The following is a 20,360-nucleotide window of genomic DNA, read 5'->3' as shown; positions in this document are numbered from 1 at the left end:
CAAAATAGAAAATCCTTCTTTCCAAAGATAGGTTTGACACTGCCTGCCCCACCCCACCCCCCACCCCCCGCCCAACAAGCCTCAGGGCAGGCAGGGGTGGGGATGAGGGCAGTGAGAGGAGAGATGAATGGGAGGCAGTAGTTTAGAAAATTACTAAATTGTTCCACCTCTGGTGAATCACCGGTGGCCCCGCTAAATCCGGTTTTGATTTAAGGGGGATCGTGTGACGCCTAAATGGCCCGCAGTTATCTGTTAGACGGGGAGGAATTCACATGCTTTGAGAGGTGGGTATCTTGTCTCTCCGGGGAGTTGGACAGACAGAGAGTGGATGCTTCCAAGATGAGCTCCCTGCCACGCCCAGGCCCATGCTAGGCTCTGCTGGGGGCACGGTGGAGCGGGGAGGAGAAGACCCAAGCCCTGCCCTTGGGTCCAGCCTCACCCCACGGGGTCAGGAGGGGACAGCCCAGGCTGGGGTGAGCTCACGGCTGTAACTGTGGGTGCTGCCCTGGAGGAGGGCTGGGGGAGGCTGGTGCAGCTGGGAAGGCGGAGGAAGGAGGCTGCTTGGGCAGGAGGGAGAGTGCACCTGCAAACATCCCGGGACAGAGGGCCGGGGCACAGGAGCCTGGGCCCTTGTCTGGGGCTGGGAAGGGGTGCTGGCCAGTGCCGTAGGGGTGATGAGTGCAGAGTCTTGAGGACAGGCCAAGGAGTTTGAGTCTCCATTTTGGTCTCTGTGCTCTGGGCCTGGGTCCCTCCTCTTCTCCCTCTTGGAGGGGAGTGGCCATGCCTCACAGGAAGGGTGACTCCACACTGGTGCCAAATCCTGCTTTGGCCCAGGCCTCCCGGGCACAGACAGGCCCCATCTGGATGGCCTAGAGCCAGGGCTGGCCTCTCCTAGGTCAAGTTCAGGGTGGGATGGTAGCAAGTGCCCTGTTGAGGGGCAGAGCCAGAGGCAGCAGAGGGATTCTCTGGGAGGGGGCATCCAGCGGTTTTTCACCACCCTCTCCAGGCCCCTCGGGGACTTTGTCCTGTACTGCCACCTCCACCAGTGCTCTCTGCCGTGATTTAGAAAAGCCTGAGGGATTTGGGGGAATTCATCCAGCTGCTGGTGAGCTGACGGTCCTGGCCAGTCTGCTGTCTGAGTCCCCTCCCGTCTCACACTCCATCTTCCCGGTGGTCCTCCTGGAGGGAGTGAAGTCATTGTTCCCCACAGCTCAGACTGCGGGTGGGAAATCCCCGTCCGGCCCAGAAGGGAGGGTCCATTCCCCTCGGTCCCTCTGCCCTGTGCTCCACAGAAGCTTCTGGCTAAGAGTGACAGGCACGGCCACACCCATGGGCGTCTTCTCCCCACACAGCCCGAGGTCTGGATCCTTGGCCAACATCTGAGGCTCTATGCGCCCACCTCTGGACAAAACTGAGGTTCTCCCACTGGATCCGGGTGGGGACTGGGACCAGATGGCCCTGGGAACAGCCAGCTCTCACTGGAATGCCGGTCTCGCAGACGCGTCAGGAATAAGGCACATCTGGAAAAGCGATTACTGAGACTGTTGCTCCAGCAGGGCCAGACAGTGCCCAGGCCTGAATGGCCTCCAGCCCCGCCCCAGGAGCTGGGGAGGGGGGCAACCCCCCTTTGCTTAGCCTGGCTCAGGCCTGTGGGCTCTGGAGCCTGGGCCCACGCCGCTGCCCCTGGGAGGGCCGCACTGTGGGGGGAGCTGGGTGGAGGCAGTGCCCTCCTCAGAGCCCAAGCTCCCAGGCTGGTGGGGCTGCAGGGGTGGCTCTGGCCTCTCCCAGCTTCTCCATGTGCCCACTCTTAGCCCAGTGCTCGCTCCCCACACACACCTTCCTTGCCCCACCCCAGTCATGTGGGAAATTGAAGATGGTCCTCTCACTCCCACCCTGCACCCATCCTAGTGCCTCTGAGGCCAGCTTCGCCCGGCCCTTGTACTTGCTCCTAGGCCAACAGTGGGGTTTCCATCTGGTAACCAGACCCATCAGGGGCCCTTCCTGACAGAGAACGGGTCCCTGAGTTCTAATCCCAGTTCTGCCGTTCCTTGGAAAATCACCTGCCATCTGAGCCTCCCAGGGTTGTGATGAGGACGGGCTGTCAGACAAAGGCTGTTTCCTTCCTTCCTTCCTTCCCTGGTTGGCCTGGATTTGCGGCAGGCCAGGGAGAAGGAGGTGGAGCGGCTTGGAGCCCTCTGGGGCCTGGTGCTCCCCTTTCCCCGCTGAAATGGTCAGGTCATGGTCACAGAGGCCGCTCTGCATTGTGCGAGGTAGTAGGTGAATGAGGTGGGCATTGTTCTGGAGATGCCTGCATTCTGCTGGCGCCTCCTGGTGACAGCAATGCCTTTGTCCAAAGGAAGGCGCATAATGGTGACATTAAGGCCGAGGCATTGCTGGCCCGGGGAGGGGGTGGGAGACACAGGGGCAGGTGGTGGGGATGTTGCCCTGAGGGTCCTCATATCATTCTGAAGCCAGTGGGTAACTCATTTGCCTGGGCAAATGTCACAACCCCTTGTTCCCCATCTCCTGCCCTGCTCCAGAAGGAGATGGGCCCCTGGCAAGCACACACTCATGTACATGTGCCCCCCAACAGTCACCCACACAGAGCCTGCAGGCTCAGGTGTAGAATGTATACTTCAGGTGGACAAGGAGCTGGGCCGTCTGGCTCGTAGATGTCTCTGTGTCCAGAGCAGTGTTCGGCACATGACGTGCACTAAGTAAATATCTGTTGGATAAGGGAGCCCTTCCCAGGTGACTCTTACCTTCATGCATAGTGGCACATCATGTGTCCTCTGCTGCATGGATCCTGACCTGGCCCGTGGACACCATTGTGGACCCAGGAGGGTACACAGGCCCACACAGGCTCTGATTCCTGTCTCTGGGGTGATGCACCCCAACACCAGCCCGAGTCCAGTGGCCCCTGTGGGCTTAGTGCCAGCTCTCCCCAGCTGCCTTCCTCAGGCCCTCCTGACTGGGCCCCAGCACCTAACAGCATCAGCACTTGTCCCTGCACCCAGCAGAGTGCAGGGACAGGTGTGAGGGTCAGCAGGGCCAGGAAACTGAGGGGGAAGGAGGGGTACAATGAGTATGTCCCTCAGTGATCACGGAGCCTGTGGCCTGAAGGGATGGTTCTGCTCTAAGGGGCACCGCAGCCCTGCCATCAGAGTCTGGTCTGAGGGGAAACAGGGCCATCCACCAAAGCCTCAGAGAGAGGGCATCCCCGCCACGTGGAGGGAGCTCTGGTCAAAGGCCCCGGAACTGACCAGAGAACCCTTCACCATGGGGCGTGGTTACCATCAGACCATGGGACCACGGGCCAGCGTGTGAGGAGCCTCCCGGGGCACAGAGAGCTGAGCCAGGCCTTCCCACAGTGAAGGATGTAGAGGAGGTTCCGGGAAGTGGCCCAGCGGGGCCAGCTCCCTCTCGGATGGTTAATAAGGCACCAATTATCCGGCCACCCGGGCTCTCGGAGCTGGCAGGGCTCACGGCCACCACTCTGCCTCCTTGCCGCACATCCACACGTCTACTCTGTCCTGTACTTACAGACAGTTCGGTGCGCCCAGGTGAGCATAGCTCTGTCTACCTCCACCCCCTGCGGGGCCTTTGCTCCCGGCAAACACCAGGTTGGTCCCTGGGCGGTTCATCACTGGGGCCAGGGTGGCCCTGGTGTGCTCTGCAGCCAGGCAGGAGGGTGGCCAGTAGGGGCTGCTGTCATCTTCTGCAGATGGCCTCTAGACAGGAGGCACAAGATCCATGTGCTCATCCCTGCCCTGCCCCTGGCACACACAGAACTCAAAATCTTTCTTCTCACTGGGCCTCAGTTTCCCACCTGTAAAATGGGGAGAAGCCAGCTTTCAGTGTAGTGTTATGGTGAGGCAGGCAGGAGGAGGGAGGGAAGGGCCAGAGAGGCCCCTCCCTTCTGGGCCTGGCCCTGCCCAGGGCCCCGCCTGGCTCCTCTTCCCACAGAATAACATGCAGCAGGCTGGTGGACTGGTCCTGGGGGTTCCTGACCGGCCTCCTAGCCCAAGAGTCCAGTTTCTTGCTCAGTTTATTGGCTGCCGCAGGGCCTCTGGATTGGAGACACACGGGGCACAGGTTGGACGAAGGGGCTGAGGTGTGGGGATGGTCTGCAAAGCAGCCTTTTCCCCGCCCCCTGCTGGGGGCGTTGTCTGGTCACCCCCACCTCCCCTCCGCTCACTCATCTTTCTCTTTTCCATTCTTGCCTCTGGGTCCAGTCCTGTGTCCCCTCTTTCCAGCTGTCTCTTCACCCTGTTTGCTCTCTCTGTGTCTCTGCCTGGGGACCTATCTCTTTCACTTCCACTTCTGCGTTGATCATAGTTCTCTGTCCTTCCTTGTCTCTCTGTCTCTTCCTCTCTCTGTCTGTCTCGTTTTCCTCTTTCCTTCTCGGGTCCGTGTCTCTCTGCCCCTCCCTCTCGTGCTCCCTCCTTCTTTCCCCTCTCCTCGTCTTTTCCACCTGGGTCTTCCAGTCTCTGGGTTAAGCTATCCTTCCTCCTATCTCCCCAGCGGACTGCCAGCTTGAGAGGAAAGTCCTCACCTGCCTGCATCTTCCCGCACTGGCCCTGAGATCATTTGCTCAAATTGCTCCAGAAGCTTGAGGTCTCCCAGAGTGGGGGGTCTCCCGCATCCCTGCCTGTTTCAGGCCTGCCCTTGACCACAGAGTGGAGGGTGGTGCACAGACAAGCTCTCTGTATTCTCTGATGCCTCTGTGCACCCATCAACTGAGGCTTGGCCAGTGGGGCTAGGGGCTCTGGGACATTCCAACAGTGATATCCAGTAGTCAGGCCTGGGCTGGGATGTGGGAGGCCCAGACCACCCCTCAGGACCCCTGGACCTGTGCTCCAGACTAATGCTGCTTCGGGGTGGGATGGGGGGGCCAGGCCAGCAGGGTCATGTTGCTTGCTTTCAGGAGGGCAATGTCCACCTGCTGAGGCCAACCGCTCACCCCGCCTCATCAGGAGTGCCTGGCTTTGCCCTTGGGCACCCCCTGAGCTTTGCACATAGGGCGGGGACACCTGGATTTCTCTGGCCCCCTGAGTGGGGCCAACTTGGAGGAATTTCCCAAAGCCTATTAGAGCAGTGGCTGCCTCCTGCCTGCCTCCTCAGGCTGGGCAGGGCTGAGGGCGGAGGGAGAGAGGGAGGGAGGGGAGAGAGGAGGAAGGGAAAAAAAGTTGGCAGGCCGACAGCAGAGCTGTGCCTGCATCCATCGCTGAGAGGAGGCCCGTGCGGTGTGGGGCGGGCCAGGAGCAAGGAGAGGCCTTCCTCCCTTTGTGCTCCCCCCTTCTCCTCCCCCCCCCCCACCTCGGGGCCCTATAAATAGGCCCAGCCCAGGCTGTGGCTCAGCTCTTGGAGGGAGGCAAACACCAGGCAGCGGTCTCAAGCCAAGCCCCCTGCCAGCATGGCCAGCGAGTTCAAGAAGAAGATCTTTTGGAGGGCAGTGGTGGCCGAGTTCCTGGCCATGATCCTCTTCATCTTCATCAGCATTGGCACTGCCCTGGGCTTCCAGTACCCGGTGAAGAACAACCAGACGACAGGTGCGGTCCAGGATAACGTGAAGGTGTCACTGGCCTTTGGGCTGAGCATCGCCACACTGGCCCAGAGTGTGGGCCACATCAGCGGCGCCCACCTCAACCCAGCGGTCACACTGGGGCTCCTGCTCAGCTGCCAGATCAGTGTCTTCCGGGCGGTCATGTACATCATTGCCCAGTGTGTGGGGGCCATCGTCGCCACTGCCATCCTCTCGGGCATCACCTCCTCCCTGCCCAGCAACTCGCTTGGCCTCAATGCGGTGAGTGGGGTGACCTTGGACGGTGGGGCCTCTAGAACGGTGTTGAGATGTTACTGGTCTCATCCTCCACCCACTGTGCAGACAGGGACACTGAGGAACAGACAGGACAAGAGGTTGCTGGAGGTCATGCAGAGCTGGGACTGGAGCTCAGCTATGCCTGCAGTCCAGAACCTGTTTTCTGCCAGGCACTGTGGGAAGCTGAGACCCAGGGCATAATGGTCTTGCCAACGTCCCCTGCGGGCCTCTATTGTGGGAAATAAGCCCTGGAGGCAGCTCTCAGTCGGGCCAGCAGTTCCTCACCCCTCAGCTGTGATTTCTTGGCCCCCTCAGCCCCGTCCGTGCAGCAGCACCTTCCCCCTGCAGCCTGGGCCCTGGGGGACCTCTGCCCACTGTCCCCAGCCCCCCTGCTCCACATGCCCGGCGTACCTGCAGCCAATCTGGGACTGTGTGAGCCGGACGCTCCTGGGGGACCACTCAGGTCTCCCGGCAGCCCCACATTCACACAGGTCCCCAAACAAACTGCCTTCAAGGGAAAAAGTTCCTCTTGCTCTTCTGCTCCCGGGAATGGGACAAAGATGGGGGTGAAAACACTTTCTGGACACTATGCAGGTGGTTTTCCTGGATGACAGCAGTGGAGGGGGCCAGGCAGGGACATCTCGCCGCCTGTCTGGGCTCCACTCTCCGTGGCCAACTGAGAGGTGTGGCGCGTGTGTTTGTGTGTGTGAGCGGCTGTGTGCATGTGGATGCTGGCATGAGTCTCCAAGCCTGCGGAAGCTGGGCACACACGCCCGTGTGTGTCTATTTCTGGAAGTGTGTCTGTGAGCTTGGTAGTGCTGCCGTGCGAGCGTGTGTGGGGTGAGCGTGTGCCTGTGTGTGCCCACTGCTCCTGGCTTGAATGGGGCCCCGCGTGGGGGCACTCATGATAAGCAGATGTGGGCGACTGGGTGGCAGCGGCGGAAAAGAATTCCTCCTGGGCTGCTTAGCACAGCTAATTGGCCGTCGGCAGGGTTGCCTGCTGTCGCAGACCTGGGCTTTTCCAGACCCTCAGCCAAGTGCAAACTCAGACCTGGCTTGGGCCACAGCAGGGGGAAATTTGGCCTAAGAGGCTGAGTGAGGCCTGGAGGGTGTCTCAGAGCACCCAGGGGGTGTGGTGGTGTGGGTGGGTGGCGTTTTCAGAGAGAGGGAGAGAGGCAAAGAACAGAGGATCAGACCAGGTCTACCCCGGGAGGGCCTAGGCAGGGCGGGCAGGTGTGGGGACACTAAGGGAGCTGGCCAACCGCCCAACAGAGACAGCAGTGGGTGATTAGAGAAGCGATGTCCTCTTGCTTCTCAGCCAAAGTTCAGCTTCTGGGGCTACAGCTTGTAAGGTCTGGTGCAGAGGGCAGCTGGCACGACCTTGCCATGAAGGGATTAGCACCTCTTATGTCACAGTGACACCTCACCCAGCTCAAGACTGAAGATTAGCCCTGAGGGCTGGAGTTTAGACTTTAGTCAGGGATGATGTGGTCATGGTGGGTATAAGGGACAGAGCTCCGGCAGGCCGGGTCCCTCCAGGCCTCAGTCTCTCTGGTGGCGGCAGAGCCAGTGGCCTCAGGGATTGCCCACCACGGGGCCAGGATCCTCCTAGGGGAGGGGTTGGCTCTGCCCAGGGCTTCCGGCCCCCTCTTGACCCTCCCTCTCAAGGGACAGGCAGGACAGGCATCTGCTGGTGGACTTGCCCTCCAACATGGGCACCCCAGGCAGATGCGGGGGGGCGGGCACCTCTGTGCCATCTTGATCTGGCCACATTCTGTTTCAGTGTTCCTTCCCCTCTCTGGCCTCCATTTTTCAGTCACCCCAGTACCCAAGCTGGGTGGGTTGCAGTCAGGGGAGAAAAAGGGGTGGCCTGGTGGGGGCCCAGCCCTGGTTGGGGAAGCAGGCAAGCTGAGTTCAAGTCAGTTCTGCTGCTGACTTGTTGAAGTTCCTTGGAGCTGCGAAGCCTGAGGCTCCAAGAGGGGACCTAGATCCCTTGGTATCTCTCGGCCACACCCGTACTACCAGCAAGTGCACTCTGTGGACTTGAGTTTATCATTCGTCCCAGGAGGATCTGGCTAAGAGGAGCCCAGGAGGGACCATGCTGAACATAAGGGCACTGAGTGCTGCGGTGGGGGCCCAGGGACTGCCCTGTCCACACCACGGAAGTCTGGGATCCTAGAAGCACAAGTCCTGGGCTGAAGAACAGAGAAAATCCCTCGCCCCCAAGGGCTCCCGGCAGACACTGGACCTGGGATCTGAAGGGACCTGGGTGGTGGCCTTAATGCCACACGAGGGACAGAAATCAGTCTGCGCAGCAGGTGACACACTCTTTCCTCCCGGCTCTGGGGGAGGCTCCCGTGTGCAGCCCCTTGAGTCCTGGGCCCCACCCTGGTCCAAACCTGGGTGGGGCCAGTCGTTGGCATGGAGATTTCCAAGGAAAATAGGGAAAGAAGTGGCAGGAAGTGGTTGGGGTGAGTCAGGGGGTGTCCCCCGGGAACATGGTGGGGACAACTTTCTCCTCCTCACTGAGTCAGGGCTTGCGATATGCTCCGGAGGGACCATGGACCTCTGTCTTGCTTGCAGGATCCTGGCTGGTTCTAAGAGCCAAACCCTAATTTTATTCCTAGAGTGAGAGATTCAGAGGCAGGAGTTGGTGCGGGTCTGCCCGTGCCCTAGCTCAGCTCTAATACCCTGTGTGACTTCATGCAAGGAACCTCTTGCGTAGCCTTAGGTCCCACCTGTGGAATGGGGACATAGCAAGGTGTGGCTGGGCTCCTGAAAGTGGAAGATGCTCGTGAACCTGGGAATCCTGACCATTCGCTGGCTGGTTTCACTCTTCCCCTCTCTGGCTCGCTCACCTACGTTCCCTGTAAATATGACTGTCACTGCTGCAGGCTGAATGCGGGGCTGAGTCGGCTGATTTCCTGCCCTGGGAAGCCCATGGTCCCGTGTGTGATAAGCCTCATGCACAGCTGTCCTTGATAAGGGATAGGAGGCAGGTGTGATAAGGGGTGTCAGGGAAGCCAGGGAACTCCTGACTGTGAGCTGTGATGAGGGCCAGGAAGGCTTCGTTGAGGAGGTGCCACAAGAGCCTGAGTATGGAGACCCCAGGGAGGGAACGGGCTTCCAGGCAGATGAGGGTGTGGCCTGGGAGTTGTGGGGTGCGGCTGACTGGGGGTCGCGGTGGGAGGTTGGGGCTCTGGAGAGTGGCGAGGGCTCAGGCCAGTGTCTGCCTGCATCCTAGAAGGGACTGGGTGCCAGGCTGTTTCAGACCCTGTGATGTCAGCCCCTTAGAGGGCTCAGGCAGAGTGCACACCCCCCTTATGTGGGGGTCTCTTCTCAGCCCCTTTGATTCTGGGCCTGACCCTGGGGACTGCTGCTACCTGCTGCATCCTGGGCCTGACTTTAGCCCCAGTCTTTCCAATTCCTCAGTTTCCCGGACCTCAGTTTCCCCAACCACAGTGTGAAAGCACCCCTGCTTGTTCCCTAACTCCTGCTTCCTGGTGCGGCCAGTTCCTCCAGGGTTGAGGGCTCTCCACCTCCCCCCGGAGCTGGGGGTGGGCTGGGGAAAGGGAAGGCAGAGTTTTCCAACAGCTTTGCCCAGGAAGGGGGCTGGGTGCTGGGTGGTGGTGCCACAGATGGGACATATAATTACTGTTTCCAGCCAGAACCAGATGAGGGGGAGGGCTCAGAGAGAGGCAGGAGCTTTGCGGTGAAGACTTCCCTTACCACGGAAAATTCTGAGGCTGTTTCCCCCATTAGAGGCCTCAGAGCGGCCCTGCCAGCCCCACATTGCCCACCCTAGCACCTGGCCCTCACCAGCGTTCACCCTGGGAGCCTTCATCTGAAGGAGCAATGCTCTGGGAAGGGACATGGCCCACTGGGGTCCCTCAGTCTGAGGGGACTCGCCTCGACCCCTCACCCCAGGTCACAGCCTCCCCTCACATGTTGAGCCGTTCGCTCCCTGCAGGCCAGTCCCATGCAGTCTTCCCCAACCCAAGCACAGGACTCCCAGTGCTCCCCGCTTTCCCTAGAGCCCCGCCCTAGAACACCCAACAGCAGGTGTTCCATTAACCTTACCCCAGGCAGGTCAAACAAGCCCCCTGCCCCTCCTTGGGGACTGTCTTGGGCAAGCTTTCCTGGGGTACAGGGAGCCTTCTTGCTGGGAGAGCCTCCGTAGGGGCCGCCGTCCCTGCCCTCTGGAAGCACCCGTGAGTCTGACGTCTCCTGAATGGATGTAGGCTGGGCCCGCACACCTGCAGGTGAGGACAGGAAACTATCATGGTCCCCTCAGCCAGGGCCTCTCCCCAGGGTCCCCAGGGGCTCTTTCCCCATAGTGGTGCCCAGGGGGACAGGTGAAGGGCTGTCTTCACTCAACCAGGGAGCCACAGTCCAGGGGGCGAGCACATCCTGAGGCTGAAAACCTCAAACCAAACCAAAGAAAAGGCTGGAAAATGTGCATTCCCTTTAGCACTTCTTTCAGTGCTGAAACGCCACTGTCAGGACACCCGGAGAGGCAGGTGTCTGCTCAGTGTAAAAAGGAACTTTTTTTTTTTTTTAATTGGAGAGGGGCTGCCTCGGAGTCAATAAGCTGCCTATTATCAAGGGTGTGCAAGTAGGATCTGTCTGGCAGCCGGCTGCTCTGGGGCACCTGGCAGTTACAGGTGGGCGGGAGGTCCTGTAACAGGCTCTGTGCCGTGCTGAGACCAGCGGTTCAGATGGCCGTGTGGGAATCCTGCACTTAGGGTCCTGGCAGGGCGGTTAACGTGGATCTTGGGGGCAGGAGTCCCAAGTTAGGCAGGGAGGAATCTGGAGATGGTCTGGGACTAGAATCTGGGCTGAGGCCTCTATTTCACTGATAGGGAAACCAGGGCCCAAAGAGGTGTGGAGACGTGCCGAGGCTCTCCAGCAGATTGTGGCGGGGCAAGACCATTCCCCCAGCCTCCTGCCTCCGAGCTCTTGATTGTCTCTGCTGCTCCAAAGTGCTCGCACTCATGCTGCACCAGCACGCACACACGCACGCGCACACACACACACTCACACACTCTCACACACACAGTGGTACACAGCACACAGACACACACACGTGAAGCACATTTTCAAAGCTGGGTGGTCCCTCTCAGGCCCTGGGACCCTAGGAGGGTGGCATGTGGGCTTCTCAATGGACCCTTTTCATTTCCCTGGGAGGAGGGTGGGGCTGCCCTGGAGTAAGGAAAAGAAGGAGGGAGGGAAGGAGGAAGCCATTGCTTTGTGTGTTGTTTCTTGTCAGGGAGATGGAAAGGCTTCTGGGAGCAAATAAAGGGCCCTTTGAGACCTGCTTCTCTCTTACTCACGGGGGCCACCTTCCCTTCTCCTCCCTGCTCCCCAGCTAGTAGTGGTGGCTGTGTGTGGGAGTGCAACACACAGGGACAGGGTGACACACTCAGAAATGCCATAAGACACACAACACAGACATCGAGGGCCATGCAGAGACCCCCACTCCCAACATACACGGAGCGTACCTCCGTAAGAGACGGCACCCTGTGTGACAGGGGTCCTCAGAGAGAGCTGAGATACATCTGGCCAATACATGACTAGTTTGTCTGAATGCCCCATAGGGGCTGAAAAAGAGGGGATATCCTCAAATTTGGAGGTGCAGGGCCTACCAATTTTCCTTAAGTCAAACTTGTTAATTGTGTGTTTCAAATCCTCCCTGTTTGTGCAACTTTTCTTTTTTGACTGCTCGTTCCATCAGCTTCTAAGAGAGGGTTGTTTAAACCCTTTTATTCTGGTAGTAGGTTGATCATTTTCTCTTTGTAATTCTGTCAACTTTTGTGTCATTTATTTTTAGGCTATATTATTTACTGCATACAGGTTGAGAACTTAAACCTCTTGGACAGACTTTTCATTTGATTGTTGTCTAATAAACTTCTTAATGTCTAATGAAAAAGAAAAAGAAAGAGTCACACCTGGACACACATGGTCACCCAAAGATACTGCAGATACCGATCTACAGAGACACACAGAGGCGCACAAAGCTGTGGATCCCCAGAGGCACGTGCACACATGAACACTCATGGAGGGTGACACGGGGGGCTCACTGAAGTCCCCTTCACTGGGAGGCAGTGAGTGGGTGGGGCCGGCCTCGATGACTCCTCTCCCCTGTACTTTGAGAGTGGATCATCAGAGCTGCAGGCAGCTCTCGGGCCTGCTGTTTCCCAAGGGTGGGACCCCAGGGTGCCCAGGCTAAGTTGGGGCCCTGGGCCTTGGAAGCTACGTTGGTCAACCTGCCCTTGGGCAGCAGAGAGGGGAGGGTGGTTGGAGGCCCATGGCCTGGAGAGGTCAGTCCTGTGCCACCCTGGTGCCTGGGACATGCTGGCAGCTGCACAGCATCTTCTGCCAGCTCCTCAGTCCAATCTGGGAACAGTTAGGACCCGTGGCTAGGCCTGTAGGTAGCCAGCGCCTTGGCCTGTGAGTACGATGGCACACACCCCAGAGCAGGGCTCATGGCCTTGCTGTCTCCTTCCTGGGCCTTGGCCCTCTAATCCGTCATCTCACAGAGCCTTGCATGGGCTGCCCTACAAGGCTCACAGAGACCAGTGACTGGCCTGTGGTCTCCCAGCTAGAAGCAAATGAACCAGCCCTGGGTCCAGAGAGCCTCCTTGAAGCCAGGGTGGAAGTGCTAGAAAATTAGCATCATCGGCCACTTCTGTCACCACACAGTGAGGGTCCCCTCTGAGGTCTGGGCAGGGAGATGAGAAGGTCTCCACATTCTGTCCTCACTGAGCTCCCAGGCCAGAGGTCTGAAGCATCCACACAGGAGGCAGGAAGGTGACTTCCATGCAAGAGCTGCGGCAGTTCAGTGAGGGCCCGGTGGAGTGGCAGAGGAAGTTAATTCTAGCCAGTGACGTGAGAAATCTGCCTGAAGCTGATGGGCCTTGAGGGTGGGCTTCAATAGGTTTGATACAAAAATGGAGTTTGTATCTTTCTGACGATTTAGATCATATGTGTGGATTTTTCTATTGTTTACACTTGTGTTGAGAAAATTGATCATTAAGGTTTTTTTAGCCTTCATCAGTGAAATGTAAGACCTGCGCTGGGCAAAACTACCTGGGGGTACAATTTTTTTTGTTTGTTTTCAATAAGAAGTGACTATAACTGGAATCAGCTCTATTTAAGCAATTGCTTCAATTTAATAGGTTGTAAACAGGAACATATGGTCTGAATTTTTATTTGCTCTTTTCTGGACATCAAGTTTCAACAGACCTTTAATTATGCCTTCCAATTTTGAATTATCAATTTTTTTTTTTTCAGATGTAAGTAACTCAAGTGCTTTGGCAGTTGAAAGAGAGGTGGTCATAGACACTGAAGCAATCAGGGGAGGCTTCCTGCTGGTGGTGGTGGTGGTGGTGGTGTTGGTGGTAATGGGTTTGGGGAGAGAAAGTTTGCTAACCCATGTGGTTCTGGGCAGTCAAGTTCTTAAGGCTCTGGACAGCCCAGAAGGAGTATATCTTAGAGTTCCCAGGGCAGGTGGTCACTTCCTGAGGACTCAGAGTGGTGGGCATGGCATCAGGCCCCCTGTTCTCCTCATTTTGCATGAAAAGTGGTGCCTTTGCGCAGAGCAGGGACTGGGATGCTCAGATCTGGTTAAGAACCAGGGGAGGAGGTGAGCTTGCCTGGGCCACATCTGTGAGAAGGGTGTGATGGGGACTAGGAGTGTGAGGCAGGAGCCACTTAGAGCGATGGCTCCATTAACCAGTGTGGAAGGGCTGGTTTCAGGACTCCTGCCAGCTAGCAATTAGGCCACCCTGGAGAGCAAAGGAGAGAGTGGGAGGAGGAGCCCTGAACTTCCTGAGGATGGAGGGTAGAGGCAGGTGTGAGCGTGATGGGCATTGGTACCAGCAGCCTGGCATCCTCAGCTTTGCCTCCATGGAGCCTATCCCGGCTCCAAGTGGCCTCACTCCCATCTCCACACTCCTGTGCAGCAGAGCCCCTCCCCTTCTGCCTGTCCCCTCATCCTGGGGATAAGATGAGAAAGAACTGGAACAAAGCCACAGCAACTATCCTGATCCCTCTTGCCTCTGCAGCCCTTTCCAAATGCCCCAAGACAGTCCCATGGCCTTAGAACCTCTGGCTGCTCTAGAGAGTGGGCAGGGAAAATTAGACCTATTTTACAGATAGAGAAACTGAGGACCAGGAAAGGAGAAAGACCATGGTCACAGTGCCAGCAAGTAGGAGAGTCAGGACCTGAACTCAGGGTTCCTGCGTCCATGGCCCCACATTGGAGTGGGAAGAAAACTGGGTATTGTCCAGAGGGCTGGCTGAGCTGAGGGGCCGCAGCCCTGGGGTCGGCCAGCAAAGGCCCAGAGCTGGGGCTGCAACACATGGGAGGGGATGTGAGTCACTTTCCCTGTGACCCAGGGCCGCAGACAAAGGCGGGAAGAGAATTGTTCTTACAAGATGGCCCCAGGGTGGGGCTGAGAAAACCTCTGGATGGTGGAGGAATGCCTCCCACCTAGGATTCTGCAAAATGTCCTGCGGCCTTGGAGACACCCCCCCACCCCACCACCCAGGACGAGAATTCAAGTTCAGTCTTATTTGGACATATCAGCCCTGTCTCAGTGAAGGCAGCCTACGTGGGCACATCCAGGCATTTTCGTGAGTGGGCCTTTGCCGGCGTGGCCCAGCTCCCCTGTGTGGGCCCATCTGGCCTGGGACCCCCATGTCAGGGAGTGGTTAGGGGCTCCCTGGGGAGGGGTCTCCCTGGTGCTGCTGCAGGGGAGGGCTCCGGTGACCTCATGCCAGCTCCCATTCCCTTCTTTTTCCATGAGTCATGTTTCTAAAAGTGGCCCAGGAGCAAGCGGGAGCCAGACAGTGGTGGCGGGGCCTGTGCGGCCAGAGAGAGGGTGGGGGCCGGGCCAGGAGGGAGAGGGAGGGGGCAGATAGGGAGGGCAGGGCCCAGAGGAAATGGGCGAGAGACACTGGATCAGGGGAGAGACAGACAGAGGTAGGGAAGGAGATGGAAGTTGGGGGCTCAAGGGAGAGAGGGACACAGGGAGCTGGGGCCAGCTAATTGAGGAAGACCCTCCCCAGGGGATGGGGATGGGGATGGAATATTCTAGACTTTTGGAATAAGAAGCAATGTCTCCAGCTAGGCCCTCCCACCCGTTTGCTTCTCTTCTTCTATGACTGTCCCTGAGTTCCTGACCAGTTCCTCTCATGTCTGGGGCTCCCCCTTTGACTATGGCCTCGATACCCCCAGGGTACCCTGGTTTGGATGTAGCTGGACATGGAAGCCCCACCTCACCCCTGGCCTCTGGCCTCTCGGGAGGTACCAGGTGGGTCTGGGCAGGTACCAGGGGCTGAGCTGGTGCTTCGTTAACAAGAGTGGGGAGGGGACAAGCCGTGATGGCCACTACCGGGTGTATGTGTTTGGGCAGGGCCTAGCCAGGGGCCGATGTGACATGGGCTGTGAGTGCCCTGAGGGTCTGGGCCGTGGTGCCTGGGCCTGCGGGCCCTGGGACACAGTCCCATCTGCCCTGCCCACTGAGCCTCGCCGCCCCTCCCCCCACAGCTGGCCCCTGGCGTGAATTCGGGGCAGGGCCTGGGCATCGAGATCATCGGCACCCTGCAGCTGGTGCTGTGCGTGCTGGCCACCACCGACCGGAGGCGCCGCGACCTCTCGGGCTCAGGGCCCCTTGCCATCGGCTTGTCTGTGGCCCTGGGACACCTGCTGGCGGTGAGTAGGGGTCCTGCCCAGGTATGGGTGGGGAGGGCTCAGCCAGGCAGGGGCTGCTGGGGAGTCCTGGCAAGGGTAGTGAGTGGGCCTGGCAGGGGTCATTCCTTGGGGTGGGGGGACTGGCTGCCTGGGAGAAGGAGGCACAGGGACTGCCTGACCATCTTCCTGGGTCTGATTGTCACCTTGTTTCTTCTCTCCTCTCTCTCCATTTCACCCTCTTTCTTCTGCATCTGTTTCTTGTCTCTCCCCTGCCCTCTGCCCATCCACCCTTCCCTTTCACAGATCGACTACACGGGGTGCGGTATTAACCCTGCCCGATCCTTCGGCTCTGCGGTGATCACGCACAACTTCCAGGACCACTGGGTAAGGGATTGCGGGGCTGCCCCATGGGGGTGGGCGGGAGGCCCGCCCCCACCCTGCCATATCCTCTCCCATCACGGAGGCTCTGGGAGACGGCCAGGGCGGAGGAAACTGGGAAACTGAGACCTGAGACAAAGGGGCTTAGGGGCTCACCCTCAGGCAGCGTAGGCCAAGCCTCCCCTCCCAGCTCAGACCTGCCCCACGTCACCCCAGCACCTCTTGGCGCCTGGGTTTCCTGAGCTGTGACGCAGGGGTGTGGTAGTGCCTGCCTCCCTCCCAGGACAAAGGGCTTCACCACCTGTGAGCTGAGCGAGCACAGAGTAAGCGCCCAGTGGATTTAGCTGTTCCAACTGTTGATGTTTCTGTTCCAGGCCACCTTTTTATCGACACCAGACTGTCTCTGGGGCCCTCTCACTTCTAGGGAGGGGTGGGGCAGTGGCCACCCTGGAGAAGGGGCCTGTCTGACCATCCCAGGCACGCTGAGCTGAGCCACACAGAGTCAAGGAGATGCCCACTACAACTGGCTTGGGCCAGTTGTGGGAGGCACTGCAATGGGGATGCTGGGGTTGGGCGCTGCCTTCTCTGTCCCAGGCACAGGCGGGAGAGAAGCCATGCAATGGGGTGGTGAGGCGGGGGTCCCTGGGGAAGCAGGCCCTGTCAGATGCCCTCTGAGCACGCCTGCTCTGTTCTAGATTTTCTGGGTGGGGCCGTTCATTGGGGGAGCCCTGGCCGTGCTCATCTACGACTTCATCCTGGCCCCGCGCAGCAGCGACTTCACAGACCGCGTGAAGGTGTGGACCAGCGGCCACGTGGAGGAGTATGACCTGGATGCCGATGACATCAACTCCAGGGTGGAGATGAAGCCCAAATAGGGGGACCCCCGGCCCGGGCATCCACGTAGGGGGCAGGGGTCAGGGGCGGGCGGAGGGAGGGGAGGGGCGAAATCCATATTGTAGACACTCTGACAAGCTGGCCAAAGTCACTTCCCAAAGATCCGCAGCACCTGCGTGGTCAAGCCTTATTTGGGGCTGTTTCTATTACCTTCTTTCTCTTTCTCTGTTTCCCGGCCTCAGGGCTTCCTGGGGACCAAGAGTAACCAATCACCCACTCCCTTGAAGTCACAGAGGAGGTGAAAGAGAGGGACCCACCCTGCTAAGTTGTCCCCTCAGAGTGTGACAGGAGATGTGCCAGAAAGCTCCCCCTCACCCGAAGTTGCTCAGCAACTCATCTGCTGCAGGTGCCTGGGGCTCCACTGTGATGGCTCCGTACCTTTGGGCCTGGCCCTCTGTCTTGCAATGTGCACCTGACCCCAAGGGTGCTCCGAGGGGGAGGAGATTCCAGCAAGTGCAGTGGTGGGGGCAGGGGGCAGACAAGCCTCGTCCTTGAGGCCTGACTTGCTTCCAGGCCGCCCCCTCCCCACCCCAGGATGTGCTGCACAACCTTGGGAACATCCCTATCTTGGGGCCTCAGTGACCCTGTCTGTAAAGTAGCAGGGCCAGGGAGAACTCCTCTCTAGGGTTCTGTGGGTGTAGATGCGCTGCAGGTTCTGGAAGATGTAGTCTGGACCAGCGCCGCTTCATCCACTTGCCAAGTGTATCACTGTATCTGCACGTCCTTGCGAACACGTGTACACAGGCATATGTGTTTTGAAGTGAAAAGCAACAGACCATCCAGCCTCTCGAAGTCTCCATCCCTGGGGGAGCAGGGCTGATCCCTGTGCAGTGTCCAGTGGACTGGACAGAGCTGGCTGTTGCAAAATGAAGGCCCTTAAGAGGGCGAGGGAGGAATGCCCGTGTTCCTTCACTGAATTGTAGTTGGTCTTTTCCACCCATCACTGCATCACCCTGATCATTATTTGGTTCTTCACTTTCTCTTGCCCGTGCAGACACAGGTCACTATTAAGCAAGTGTATGTTTATTAAAGGGCACTTGGTCATCTGAAGGTTATCAAGCCTGAGGACAGATGACCGTGGTTCGAATCAGCCCTCAGAGGGGGTTGCCCCTGATGGATCCTTGAGTGGGGGTTTCCAAGCCCCGAGCTGGTCCCAGAGTGGGAGGAGGAACAGGTCCCCCTTGTTCCTGAGCTCCTGATCGGTGCGTGTGGGGCAGCAGGGAGACCCACACAGGCTCCCCAGGCCACAGCCTGCCCTCCTCACTTATTTGGAGGGAAGGTTTGGTCTTGACCTGATGAAGTAGCTATGGCGACAGCCCAAGGGCAGTTCAAAGCACAGTTTGTTTGATGGGGAGCCATCCACACAGTCCATTCAGTTCTACCAGGGCCAGAGCAGGTCTCCCCATGTTCCATAGCCATGATGGTGACAAAAACTGAGACGCACAATATACAGGTGTCTAGAAGCAGCAGGACCACCAGGAGGCCTTTCGTGGTCACGGCCCATCGGGACATCCACACACTCTCTTCCCTATCCCTAGCAAAAAACTTCTAGCCCATTTAACAGATAAAGAAACTGAGGCCTAAGGACCCACAGCTAGATAATGATTTGGCCAGGCCTAGCAGCCAGTGTCATGTCTCTGGCTACTTCCTGGACCGTGAGACCGGCCCCTCTCATTCCCAGCTTCTGCATTTCTGCCTGGGCAATGGTCAGGGCCCGGGAGGAGCGAGGGTTGTGCTGGAGGGAGAGGAGGGCAGACCCACTTCCTGTCTTGTTCCGACTGCTGCATACCAGGACCTTGCATCTGTCTGCTCTGCACATATGTCTCTTTGAAATTGGAATGTCATTATACATTCAGAAAATAAATAATAATATAGTCACACAGGCTCTCGTTTTGCTTCTTTTGGCACCGGGTTCCCACAAGGGGTCTCTGGGTGTGAGAGATCAGGCCCACTCCTAGGGACCCAGCTGAGGGGGAGCCACTGCCTGCCCTCCTGCCCCCAGGGTCCCTGGTCTCAGAGGGTCAGCACAGCCCCACCGAGAGCTCCATCTGAGGGACACAGGGTCCTGCCCCTAGTGGGGCCAGTTTTGATTCTGGCATGTGACAGGGGTGGGGAGGGCAGAACTGACGTGTGACAGCCCGTGAGTGCCCTCTGACCCTTCAGAGCAGGGCCCAGGGAACGCCAGGATTGGCCCAGGCATCCCTGCCTCTGGCCTGCGTCTCACATTTCTCACCCAACTGCACCCAGGTTGGGCACCGGGGCCCGGGGAGCTCAGCCCCCGGGGGTGGGGGTGGAGACAGACTCTCCTGTGAGAGTGAGGTTAATGCCAGGCACAGGGGAGGCTCAGCTGGCTTGGGAAGGACAACCTGCTGCAGTTAAGAGGGGAAAAGTCATTTAGTCCCTCAAGGCCTTGGGGGCCTAAAGGCTCCTCCACTCTGAACTCCCAGGCCACATTCAATGAGGATGCGCATTTTCCCATGGAGGGTCTGCCCAAGGCAGAGGAGAAGAGAGGTCAGCGTGGGCTGACCTCTGTCCCCAGGAAGCCATGAAAGGACCTCTCTCTCTGCTCCTGCCTTTCCACGTGTCCATGTCCAGACTGAGGCTGGTGTGGGCTGGTCAGATTCCATCCAGGCCTCTGAAGCTCACAAAACCCCTTCCCAACCACGGCCAGTGTTGAGGGCACAACAGGGGTGGTTCTCTTCATTCGACTGGGAGGAGTGGATACTCAAAGACATGCCCCAGTCACAGGGCAAATCTTTGTCAAGCAGATACTTGGATCCAGGCCCCTGACACTCCCCCTGACATGCACACACACTTAGGGCTAGTTTCTCAAAACAGGGATGACTATACTGGGAAATCTAGTGCCCAATACTAGGAAGCTCAGAGTCTGGGAGGCTCCGAGAACCATCAACCTGGATAACTCGCTGGGCCACATGGGCAGGTGTTGCCATGAGTGTGGACTAAGCAGGTAACAGTAACTGGGAAGGTCCTGCACCCCAACTCTGCTCCTAAGAGATGCGCTGCTCTTGCCTCCCTCGGGTTGGGGGGCTTTGCTGACGGTGATACAAGGGTGGCTTGGCTGGTGAAGGCTGTCAGTGCTGTCGGAGAGGGCTTTCTTGTTCTAGTGTGCACTGGGCCACTGTGAGTGGCACATGGGCCTTCAGCCCATGCAAACTGTCCCTGCAGTCCCCCTAGGCTGAGGGCAGGCTGCCATGTGTATATGGTTTAAAAAGATTTTTTTAAATGGAGGTCCTAGGAATTGAACCCAGGTCCTCATGCATGCTAAGCATGTGCTTGACCACTAAGCTATAGGACAGGCGGCTGTGAGTGGGAGGGTGCTGGCCAGGCTGTGCAGACGTGCCGAGGCTCTTTCTCGCAGCCCTTCTTGGCTTGTCTCTTTATCTTGTCCAATCTTCCCTAGCGTGAAGCCCTCTCAGTCCCCACTAAGGTCCCTGGCCACCCCGCTGTCTTCCTTCCAATCCCTGCTCTTTCTTCACTACCCTCTGGACATTCCAGGGCAGAGATTTTCTTATTAATGATTTAGTTTTAACTTCTAGAATCCTAGTGCCA

General features: G+C 58.3%; 1 protein-coding gene across 1 annotated transcript; it reads left to right on the top strand.

The window, feature by feature from the left end:
* Nucleotides 1–5,336: 5,336 nt before the first annotated feature.
* Nucleotides 5,337–18,668, top strand: AQP1 (aquaporin 1 (Colton blood group)). Its single transcript, XM_031455136.2, has 4 exons — nucleotides 5,337–5,806; nucleotides 15,375–15,539; nucleotides 15,822–15,902; nucleotides 16,592–18,668. Exons 1-4 carry the CDS (start codon nucleotides 5,417–5,419, stop codon nucleotides 16,769–16,771), a joined length of 816 nt encoding a protein of 271 aa, XP_031310996.1. The 5' UTR covers nucleotides 5,337–5,416; the 3' UTR covers nucleotides 16,772–18,668.
* The last annotated feature ends 1,692 nt before the right edge of the window (nucleotides 18,669–20,360 follow it).

Source organism: Camelus dromedarius, chromosome 7 (genome assembly GCF_036321535.1).
Source record: "Camelus dromedarius isolate mCamDro1 chromosome 7, mCamDro1.pat, whole genome shotgun sequence".
Classification (NCBI taxonomy): domain Eukaryota; kingdom Metazoa; phylum Chordata; class Mammalia; order Artiodactyla; family Camelidae; genus Camelus; species Camelus dromedarius.
This window is presented reverse-complemented; position numbering and strand designations above follow the sequence as displayed.

Coding starts and splice junctions, on each gene's coding strand:
- AQP1 (XM_031455136.2), top strand. CDS start 5,417: ATGGCCAGCGAGTTCAAGAAGAAGATCTTTTGGAGGGCAGTGGTGGCC. Junction 15,540..15,821: donor CCCTGGGACACCTGCTGGCG/GTGAGTAGGGGT, acceptor TCCCTTTCACAG/ATCGACTACACGGGGTGCGG. Junction 15,903..16,591: donor ACAACTTCCAGGACCACTGG/GTAAGGGATTGC, acceptor GCTCTGTTCTAG/ATTTTCTGGGTGGGGCCGTT.